This window comes from Pecten maximus, unplaced genomic scaffold (genome assembly GCF_902652985.1).
Source record: "Pecten maximus unplaced genomic scaffold, xPecMax1.1, whole genome shotgun sequence".
NCBI lineage: Eukaryota > Metazoa > Mollusca > Bivalvia > Pectinida > Pectinidae > Pecten > Pecten maximus.
Genome location: NW_022980856.1, coordinates 1 through 12907, shown reverse-complemented (window position 1 = coordinate 12907; position 12907 = coordinate 1). Strand labels below are relative to the sequence as shown.

Sequence of the window (12907 nt, the reverse complement as noted above, 5' to 3'; positions counted from 1 at the left end):
TTTCATTCTAATGGCATTACGCTAAATGGTGAGACAGTGATATTCTGAATGGGTTGCGTAGCACATGTTCCATATGTGCTTTGGATGGTTTGCTTATTACTTGTTGGTAAATGAAAATTCAAAAGCACTATGTAAACTATGGGAAGAGTAAAAAGTAATATAACCACTCATTTTACTCTCTCCTCTTTTGGAGCTTGCGATGGATGAACAGGACCTTCATTATTCTCATTAGTTTTTACCAAAAATTATAACATCATCATTTGTGATATAGTCATATATACAGTTATGATATTAGCATAATCACGTTAATATGATTAGTTATAATAAATGAGAATGATCATCGGATAAAATGTATTTAAGAATGTAAAATAACCACTATGATTATTAATTACAACACGGATAATTAGCTTCGTTACGGTAAGAAATTCAGCTTCAAATGGTTAAATTAATTGATATAGTTCATCATAATTTGAAGTTATTTGTCCATGAATATAACATTAAAACCTGAATACCTTAACATTTATATATTTAAATTTTACAAACCCCACAAATAACAACTTATCCGTTTATTTAAATTATATTGATACATTCTGGATTAGAGTGTGTTAAAACGACTTCAACTGTTAAAATCACATGAAATATAATACAAGGCATATTATTTTCAAAAAATATATGATAAAACTAAGACGTTCCCTTATTTACGTATGAAAGAATAGTGACCGTGTTCTGTAAATACCCAAATCTACGCAAAACAATAAATAAATTACATTTCTTTATACTTCAATCGAGCGGAAAGGGTATATCGGTATTTGCTCCTGTAAGCGTTTTTGTTTTTATCTTTGCTCGTCCCCGACAAATTTGTTACCGATCTTATTCTCTCTGGTTTATTGACATAAACGAAAACACATCGGACCCTTTCATTCCTGAAGATAGATGTATTCGGCCCATAGGTTCAGAGCTCGGTCCCTTTTTATTTCTAATATATATTAATGACATCACTAATTGTGTTGAGTGTGATGATACTTCATTATATGAAATAATAGACCATAACCAAATGGAAATTTCTGAAACGTTAACTAATGATTTAGATAATATAAATACATGGGTAATAAAATGGGATATAAATTTTAATTCATTAAAAACAGAATCAGTACTTTTCTCGAGAAAAAGGGAGATAATAAATCCAGATATTCTACTTACTAATGATATAGTTAATTGTGTTGCGGATCACAAACATTTAGGACTAATTTTTAATAATGATGAAAAATGGAACACTCATATAAACAATATTTTTAATAAAGCATAGAAAAGAATGAACATACCAAGATTACTAAAACACAAAGTTGATAGAAAAAGCCTATTGACCATTTATACCTCATACATAAGACCAATTTTAGAATATGGGGGTGTAATCTGGGATAATTGTACAAACCAAAACAAAATCTGTTTAGAATCAATCCAACTAGAAGCTCTGAGAATAATTACAGGATTAAGAAGGACACCCAATGATAAATTATACATCGAAACTCTTGACTGTAAGAATGACAAGGGAATCATAAACTTGTATTAATGTACAAAATATTAAACAATGAAACACCTAAATACCTTGCAGATATTATTTAACCACACATTCATGACAACACACGCATTAGATATCCATTTAGAAATAATCGACTTTTCAACCCCCCCCCCCCCCCCCCCCCCACTTTGCAGAACTGAAAGTTACTCAAAACGTTTTTTCCCATCAACTCTTAATGAATTTAATCAACTAGACAGAGAAGTCTTAAATGCTAATACATTAAATCAATTAAAAAACTCATTAAATATACAAATGATAATAATAATAATGACATATATGAGGTAAGTAATATTTTCAAGTACAACGGACAAAGAAAATATTATACTCTGCCAATTAAGAAACAATGCCTCAAACCTAAATCAAATCTTCATAATGCTCACCTAGTTGAATCAGCAGCATGTGTATGTAGCTATGAAAATGAAACTATGCAACATTTCATGTTTTAATGTCCTTTATTTAATATGCTAGACAACATCTAATGCAAAGCTTAGCACAAATAAACACTCAAGATGATCACAATCACTATAATATTAATGCTCTTCTAAAAGGATATTATCTATGTAACAATAATGTCAATATTGACATACTAAAATGTGTAACACAGCACATACTGGAAGATTTGATATTTGATATGCATCATCCCCATTTTTATTTTTGTTTTTATTTTTTATTTCTATTCTTCATTAGAACTTATTTAGTTATGTAGCATATAGAGTACACCTCTAACACCCTATTAATGCACAAATAGTGGAGAATGGACTGGATGGAAATTGGCATTGTTGTAATATAGTTTATATTATAAAAGTGTTAAATCGAGGTAACTTCTATAGCAGCAATTTTAGACTGAACATGTAATTAGTAAGCTTTACTGTAACTCCATTCACAAACTATATATACTTCTCTAGTGAAAATGGGTTTTGATCCCCATCAGTGGATGGCTTTTATGTTATATACATATGGACTGTCGGCCTGTAGCTGTTGGGGAATAAGCTCAATTTGACCAAATAGGCATACTTATACATTTCACAACAATTAAATCATCTTTTAAGAAGTTACTTTCTCCTAATCATGTAAAAATCATAACAAATTAAGAAGATACCTTCCTTATTATTGTATAATCCATATTGGTTGTATGTCAATATCAAGTTTGTTTACCTTTTTTATGTAAGGAGAGGACTTATATAGGCTCTGCCTGATGTCCAATCCTATATTGATATAACATCAGTCAATAAAATATGTTAAAATTGAATAGGCCCATGGGGATTCTGGCACTCACCTTTTCGTCACGTTTGGACTCTGCGTGGGGGAGACACAAATGTCAGATATTAGAGAATTCGACACGTATATATCTACAATGTAACAATCATGTAATGTTTATTAGAGTTACTTAGAGATAATTTATTGTATTGTGCTCTTACTTCAATCAAAACTTGTATACCGCCCGTTAAAGAACAGACTCTGGGCGAACTACATTCTGTAGTTATTGACACACATGTGGCACTATTCGGCTTTCTCCGAGTAACAATCATTATAAACATCAGCCACGGTCAATAGTGTTTTAATAGTCATAAACGATATAAATAAAATTTGTACGGTACGTGTACGCTATACTTGTCTTGAACCTATAACCTTATTTATAAAAGGAACTCACTTTTTAATGAGAATGAATTCTACAGTTATGGAGTAAATAATATATTATAAACACAAATAGTTCTAGGGATGATTTAGTAATATGTTCAAATGGCCGTCAATATATAGGACTGATATCCCTTTTATATGCGCGTTGTATCCACACATATGTCTTTTATTTATCTTGAAATATCTGCACTGTTCTTGTTGTACCATGGAACTCATGCATTCTTATATGTAAATGTGTGATTCGATCCATATCCTAGTCTAGTATAATGTAACCGACACTACCCTACTGTGCTGTCGCTTGTGTGTTAGTTGGTATGCAGTAATACTGATCACACCACTGTTCAGGAAGATATGTGTTGTGTTTCCGGTAGAGAACACACCTGCATGATTACAAGGAGATCGGGACGCCGCGAAATAGCTCTGACAGTCCCTGTATTTATCAACACAGCAAATAAACAAACTTCATCCATTACTCACCTGTAGGATTTCCACAAGGGTCAATCCGATTGACAAATTTGAAGGCAAAAGCAATTCACTTCTATTCACCTCTAGACTACACGGATATCAGACTCAGTCAAATGTGTATAGGACGTGACCCTTAATAAGGTCAGAGGTCAAAGTGTAGGTACAGGTATGATGATACATTCTGATTTTACTGTCGATAGCGTGACGATGCACGAGTTTAGCCACAACCACTCTGTTATTTTTAATCGGACTGAAGATTGGTTTGTGAGGTAGATTTATGCAACGGGGCCACATGGGGTAAATTATGTTAAGTGTTTAAACAACTGTATTCCCGGCCCAATTACACCAGGGTATGATAGGAGATAGCATCCTGTTTACTTCCTCAGGTCATTGTAACTTTCACGAAAAGAGAACAATTTAAAATATAAGAGAAAATTTAAAGATTTCGAAGAGTAATACGTTTTAAATATTAGTGGACCATTTCAAAAAGTACAGTCTTGTTAGAAATAACATTAAACTGATTCAGTTTGTATCAAATTTGACGGAAATGACCGAGATGATGCGACTGATCACGACGTAACAATGTCGAGGAAGGGAGATAAATACAATGGACTTGTACACTTCAGGTCGACGTTTTCAGCACTGTAGTGTCAGTTTTTATTATTGTTATATTATTTGTATTGATGTGAATAGCATCAGAATTTAATATTAATATCATAAAAGAGTCATTTTTTTGCTATTTACACGTATATAAGTATTAATTAAGAGCTCTTTTACTGACTTGATGCACTTATCGAGTTCGTTTATGCTCCCCATACTATTTCATTGTAAAAAGACAAATGTGTAACACTTATGAACAACTTTGTAAAAAAACATATGATAAGTTGAAAGGTATAAACAAAACCACATAAAAAGTATTTGCATCAGAACTAAAGTATATGTATAAGTACTATTACAAAGTATATGTATAAGTACTGTTACAAACTATTTGTATAAATACTATTACAAAGTAGTTGTATAAGTACTATTATAAAGTATTTGTATAAGTACTATTCAAAAATATTTGTATAAGTACAATTACAAAGTATTTGTTTAAGAACTCTTCCAAAGTATCTGTATAAATACTATTACAAAGTAGTTGTATAAGTACTATTATAAAGTATTTGTATAAGTACTATTCCAAAATATTTGTAAAAGTACAATTACAAAGTATTTGTTTAAGATCTCTTCCAAAGTATTTGTATAAATACTATTACAAAGTAGTTGTATAAGTACAATTCCAAAGTAGTTGTATAAGTACTATTATAAAGTATTTGTATAAGTACTATTCCAAAGTATTTTTAAAAGTACAATTACAAAGTATTTATTTAAATACTATTACAAAGTATTTATTTAAATACTATTGCAAAGTAGCTGTATAAGTACTATTACATTTTTATAGGACGTGATCTTGCTAAGGTCATAGGACATCATATAAGTAAAGGCATGATGATACATTCTGATTTTGCTGTTAATAGCCTGATCCTACATGAGTCTATCAACAATCACTCTGTGATCTTATATCGGACTGAAGATTGGTTTGTCAGGTAAATTTAAGCAACGGGGTCACCATCGAACATTCGGGCAATATATATCACGTACATAAGTGTGTCATCTATTTCATATTCCTTGATATAAACACGTGTGAAATACCAAATGCTGCTAAGATTGACTAGAGTTTCAACGAAACATATCAGTCTAACAAATGTTTCCGTGAACATTTTTATAATCAAAATGTTCACCAGCTCTGTTCGCATACATTAGGAGATTGATGAATTTCAGTAACCCAGGTCCATCAAATGAAAAAAAGTGATGAGACATGCGATATGCTTTGTATGTCCATCGTCATCCTCGGCTCCCATCGTTTCCATATACTCACAAAGTGAAGCGATGGGAAGTTACTAAGACCAGAATGATACATCGTCTTCCTATCACTGACCTCATATGTATATACAAATGGGGAATATGATGGCCCGTGTCATTATTTCATTCATAATCTATTCTGGGTACTTCTACATTTCAGCTAAACAGCGTCAATTTGAACTATCGATAAAAACGATAATTGGATTTTTCACATGTGGATTTGTAAATATCAACAAATGAAGTTACCTTAAAGTGAGCCTATTTTTTCTCATGGACCTGCTTTTCTCTATTCTCGTACATTTAAATATCAAAAACTCCATCGTAATATAGTCATATTCCGATAAACATTCTATTGATACTTGGAAAAATTACTTTAAACATCATTATCAACTTATACATATTACTTTTGTTGAAATACTCCTCTGTCAGAATTGATTACCTAGTCTAGGATAACTCATTTACGACATCCTTTGAATATGGCGATTTTGTCAAAATCTTGAATTTATTCTGGGTGATTTTTCAAAGCTATACAAAAACTGTGCTTGAAATATCCTGTCAGATTTTAGATAGATTGCAAAATTAATAATCTGAACGTTAACATTGTCTTGCCAAGTGTACACGTCCAAATTTGAACATGCTGGGGATTCTCCAATAAATGTAACATCTGTCTCGAGAACAGGAAACCGACAAATGTCGTCGGCATAGTGACGATAGTACCCGGATCGAGACGCTTCCGAAGCACAGTCTGCGCAGAATCTATAATACTCTGAGTAATTGACATGCGAATTTTGATCCGTATCGCTATACCTCGTGCGAATCAATGTTTTAAAGGCGTTTGTTGGTAGGACAAGATCTTCTTGAGCATCAGTTATCAAGACAGGATAGTCACTCTTAAAATCGGTGTATTGTTCAGTAAAAGCAGAGGGAAGTTGCGATGGTCTCCTTGTTTCAGGATTAATGTTCACTAGCTTTGTTTCTATGTGTAACATCCGTTCCATTGTGGCGGAATCGAACAGGTCATGAAAAATAGAATATGACGTTTTCCCAATCATTGGAATAGACACGTGCATTGAGATATTGCAATCCTGACAAAAGCCGATTTGATGAAGTTTTGGAGAACATTTTGTCTTTTCCCTTATAGCGAATGCTTGTTTGAGAGTATTTGTTGGGAATTCCAGCCGCGACAACTCTGCTTGCCCATCCACAGTATACTGTAAAGCTCCATGTATAGGCAGATGACCTGAATAAAACAACAATCTTTCAGAAACATTGATAAGTATTAAACAATCATGATTGTTTTACAATAAATAGAACGTTCATCATTTTAAGAAATAATGACACTCTCTACAATTAATCCAATATTATATATAATTACTGTGACGTTTCTTGTTCGCCTGTATACAACATTATGTTGTAATTGTATTGACAAGAGTTACGTCTCTACATACCTGACCTGTCAAAAAGTGCCCAAGCTGGTCTTGGTAATGACACAAGTGGAATGATATTAGTGCATAAATACCTCCATATTTCGGCAAAATCAAATATATGCGACATTATTTCGTCGTAATAGCATTGAAATCGTAATGAAATGAACACAAAATTACATCGATATCGTTGAACTCAGTTAGCACACGAGTATCTCGATTGAGCGACACCAACTGGAGTATCACAGGCACGAAAAGGTTGGAATGAGAATGAAAAACAATTTTGAAATTGTCAAGGTGATTACGGGGAAGGTCTTGGTTTGACATCGAGGATTCCATAGCCCGAAATTCAAAATGGTTTTGGATGGGGATTTTATGAATGCTTATATTGCACATGGTACATAATACATGACTGGATAATTACCCACAATTCATCCGACGTTTTCTTGAAATACTATATTTTTTCTTTCTTAACGTCTTCTTGCGAAATCGCATTTTTCACCAATTTTTTAATCAGAATTTGTTTTTTATGAAAAAAGTAAAAAAAAAAATGACATTGTATTACATTTGATAATATCCAGTGTCAATTGTAGCCATGTTGTGAATACGTATATACGATAATCGGTTCGCCGCGTTCGCGATTTGGCACAATAATTCTTTGTTATGCTGAAACTAACGTGTCTACGGTGCGTTTGTGATGGTGTTGGTGTACGAATGAAGCCTTGTGAAGAAAATAAAACTTAAAAAAAAAAAAAAAAAAAAAAAAAATCTCTCCACGGTCCCCTTTTTGTCGGTATATTGAGTTTTAACCACACTCCATATTCACAAACATTTCTGTATTTTTTTACACTTACAACTAAATCAATCTCCACAAAGGTAGTGTTTTTTTGTAAATACTCCGCATGTCACGCAAAAACCACGTGTAAATATTTGTTGTATCAGACGACTAATAGCAAACTTTACAAATTCACTAATCCTCAAAAATTTTACTGATAAAATAATTAAAATCTAACGTAAGAAGGCAATACATCGGATCCATTGATAACTTGTTATAGTTTCGCAAACTCTATGGTTTTGTTATCAAACCAATAATACACAAAATCATAAAATTTATGTAATCATGTGTCCATATTACAATACAACTTTATTCCAGGTTTGGTTGGAATAGCATTGGTACTTTTTTCAGGATTTGAGATAAACAATAAGTTTTTAAGTTCAGATTGCAAGCATCGTTGATTTTCAGCGTGGCTGGACCATACATTCTGGAAGGTTATCTATCTTACGATGTCCACTATATATTTGATCTAACAACAAGTTTGACTTATACTTTTAATTCGACTGATCTAAAAGCAGACTCTTTAAAACCGAAAAAAGACAACACCATAGTCTCGCTTCACAGACTTTCCTAAAAGCAAGATGGCGTTTTAACATACTAGCCGGGTACAGCTTTACGATATGTACGAGGTTATTAAAAAAATTACACGTATCTCACTATATTTGTTCTGCCTATTTTATGTCGATGGCTGCTCAGAGTAAAAAAAATATGACAAACTTACAGACGCGATAGCTAAAATGGCAAGATATCGACTGAAATAATATTATACGATAACAGTATGATGGTGACGATTGCTACTCTTGGACACACATGTCCTCCACACAAGTACTTACCTATAGCTCATATTTTGTCCTCCCTAAACAGACATACCACGACTACTTACCTATAGCTCATCTTTTGTCCTCCCTAAACACACATACCACGATTACTTACCTATTGCTCATATTTTGTCCTCCCTAAACACACATACCACGACCACTTACCTATAGCTCATCTCTTGTCCTCCCTAAACACACATACCACGACTTCTTACCTATAGCTCGGCTGATGTCCTCCATAAACACATACTGTAACGGAAAACGAAAGTAGCGGGAAATAGAAAACGAAACTAGACCTCGTCGGGCAGAAGCTTCAAAGTTACGTCCCAGTAAAACATGTAAAAGACACAGATATATGTAATCATGTGGTACTTTACGGTAGTATTAATACAGGCGAGCTGAGCTGCTCGGGCTTCGTGTCCTAGGCTCGGTTATAACCGGAACAAGGACGTTAAGCCCCATCAATCAATCAATCAATCAATGCTCGGGCTTCATCCCGAATTCTGATTTCGACGAGTGAAGATCAGGGAACACTAGTAACGTGATACTTTAGAATTACATAGCATTACAATATACATAGGAAACAGTGTGGGCCTGAGTAAGACCGGAATACAAAACACACTGTGGGGTTAGCGGTTGACAAGGTTACGGTACTGTACTTGTATTATCACAGCGGTGATAAGGACCCTGATAGTTTACTGTTGGCAGTGAACTGTTGGCAGGTCAGTGTACAGGTACATGTAACTCTGGGAGGCCGACCGACGTATAGCTAGCGGTCGGGATGTATATGACGGCGGTCTGACGGACTGGTGCTGTATGCGTGGTTTAATATTGCAGCGGTTTTACTAGTAACGCGGTAGCGGCATTCGGAATCCCTGTTGGCAATAGTATAGATAATTATAATCATACTCATTGTTGTACGCCCGGGCGGCGTTAAGCTCTTATCTTAGGGTAATATGTAGTAAATATCTCGAATCCCAAGACGTGACTTGGTAACGAACCCCTTACACGTCACAATACCACGACCACTTACCTATAGCTCATCTTTTGTCCTCCCTAGACACACATACCATGCACGACCACTTACCTATAGCTCATCTTTTGTCCTCCCTAAACACACATACCACGAAAACTTACCTATAGCTGTACTGGTGCCCTCCCTAAACACACATACCACGATCACTTACCTATACCTCGACTGATGTCCTCCCTAAACACACATACCACGACCACTTACCTATACCTCGACTGATGTCCTCCCTAAACACACATACCACGACCACTTACCTATACCTCGACTGATGTCCTCCCTAAACAAACATACCACGACCACTTACCTATAGCTCATCTCTTGTCCTCCCTAAACAAACATACCACGACCACTTACCTATAGCTCATCTTTTGTCCTCCCTAAACACACATACCACGACCACTTACCTATAGCTCATCTTTTGTCCTCCCTAAACACACATACCACTACCACTTACCTATAGCGGTGCTGGTGTCCTCCCTAAACACACATACCACGACCACTTACCTATAGCTCATCTTTTGTCCTCCCTAAACAAACATACCACGACCACTAACCTATAGCTGTACTGGTGTCCTCCCTAAACACACATACCACGACCACTTACCTATAGCTCATCTTTTGTCCTCCCTAAACACACATACCACGACCACTTACCTATAGCTGTACAGGTTTCCTCCCTAAACACACATACCACGACCACTTACCTATAGCTGTACTGGTGTCCTCCCTAAACACACATACCACGACCACTTACCTATAGCTGTACTCGTGTCCTCCCTAAACACACATACCACGACCACTTACCTATAGCTGTACTGGTGTCCTCCCTAAACACACATACCACGACCACTTACCTATAGCTGTACTCGTGTCCTCCCTAAACACACATACCACGACCACTTACCTATACCTCGACTGATGTCCTCCCTAAACACACATACCACTACCACTTACCTATAGCTGTACTGGTGTCCTCCCTAAACACACATACCACGACCACTTACCTATAGCTGTACTCGTGTCCTCCCTAAACACACATACCACGACCACTTACCTATACCTCGACTGATGTCCTCCCTAAACACACATACCACTACCACTTACCTATAGCGGTGCTGGTGTCCTCCCTAAACACACATACCACGACCACTTACCTATAGCTCATCTTTTGTCCTCCCTAAACAAACATACCACGACCACTTACCTATAGCTGTACTGGTGTCCTCCCTAAACACACATACCACGACCACTTACCTATACCTCGACTGATGTCCTCCCTAAACACACATACCACGACCACTTACCTATAGCTGTACTGGTGTCCTCCCTAAACACACATACCACGACCACTTACCTATAGCTGTACTGGTGTCCTCCCTAAACAAACATACCACGACCATTTACCTATAGCTGTACTGGTGTCCTCCCTAAACACACATACCACGACCACTTACCTATCGCTCATCTTTTGTCCTCCCTAAACACACATACCACGACCACTTACCTATAGCTCATCTTTTGTCCTCCCTAAACAAACATACCACGACCACTTACCTATAGCTGTACTGGTGTCCTCCCTAAACACACATACCACGACCACTTACCTATAGCTGTACTCGTGTCCTCCCTAAACACACATACCACGACCACTTACCTATAGCTGTACAGGTTTCCTCCCTAAACACACATACCACTACTACTTACCTATACCTCGAGAGTTTTGACCATCGCCAGGAATTCTATTGTAAAGCAGAAGCGCGACTTAATCAAAGTTATTTCTGGGCCCAGTTGTTCAAAAGGTGATTAGTTTAATCATTTGATTAGTGAAAATTTCATTTCTCATTTGTTAAAAAAAACTGAGTATATCGTCTTGAAAGTATGCCAGTTGGAAGAGGAGAACTATGAATTTCAGAATTTCTTAAAGTTTTGTCAAGTAAGTTCTACCAGAAATTATCATATTAGGATTTGAAAAATGTTGTTAAAATGTGATTACCCTAGTCACCTTTTGAACAACTGGGCTCTGAATTTTATGTTTATGAAATAATAGCGTTGACAAGTTTATTTCATTTGTTCCTAAATATTTCACTAAAAATCTTTAATTTGTCTTTTCGGAAATTCCGGCATATTCAATAAGGTTTTGGAATGATTTTAAAGACATGTAAATCCCGAGTCTTTTGCCCAACATGAATTGGTACTAGAAACAGGATTGAAATCCTCAATCAGTATATCAAGGAAACTAATTCTAGGTCTGGTGTACTTTCATTTAAATTTAGGTGTGATTTGCTTGTGTAAAACAAGGAGGCCGTAAACCTACCATTAATTATTCCCTTTATAAGGTCGGTTAACATCCAACCCCTTTAATTAGCTAGGATGTGGATGAAGCGACTCGTTACCAAGGAGTCTAATAACTGAATATCTTATGTTATCTTATCTATTTGATTCTATAATGTGTATTACTGAGTGGATTGACATATTGTTGTGATATCTTCTAAAGATAAATAAGTATTTCCATATAGCTGGAAATCATCATTTCTTAATAACACAATAATGTCAAACCTACATTCCTTTTGATGATGGTTCCTCAAGAAACGAAGTCAGAAAATTGATATTGAAAATATGTAGAAACTGTGTGTTTAATAGGTTTCATGACGTCACAAATCACGAGCGTAAAGGCAGTCTCTATTTGACGTCAAATGACAACGTCATAATTACGGCTACATTAGCACCTCTGAAATTCGGCGTGGCAGTACATTCCTAATATGAACTCACGATCTATGGCACCCAATCGCCTAGCCAGAAATATCCGCCACACCGAATTTCAAAGGTGCTAATGTAGCCGTAATTATATATTTTACCTCTGTTCTCCCACATTACCTGGATTTTACCTCTGTTCTCCCACATTACCTGGATTTTACCTCTGTTCTCCCACATTACCTGGATTTTACCTCTGTTCTCCCACATTACCTGGATTTTACCTCTGTTCTCCCACATTACCTGGATTTTACTGTATTCTCCCACATTACCTGGATTTTACCTGTATTCTCCCACATTACCTGGATTTTACCTGTATTCTCCCACATTACCTCTATTTTACACAAATTTGAATTCATCTCATTTCGTTACTATTTAATCAATTTTTACATACCATGTACCATTTTCATCAACTAGATTTGCAGAAGACATCTAATTTCACACATATTTTTATAGATTTAT

General features: G+C 35.5%; 1 protein-coding gene across 1 annotated transcript; it reads right to left on the bottom strand.

The window, feature by feature from the left end:
• Window positions 1-5909: 5909 nt before the first annotated feature.
• On the bottom strand, window positions 5910-7082 carry LOC117319750 (the record flags this gene model as incomplete). The annotated part of the gene is given in 2 exon segments (XM_033874502.1): window positions 5910-6824; window positions 7033-7082. Coding segments are annotated over 2 exon segments (802 nt in total), but the record flags the coding sequence as incomplete, so codon positions are not given.
• Between the last annotated feature and the right edge of the window lie 5825 nt (window positions 7083-12907).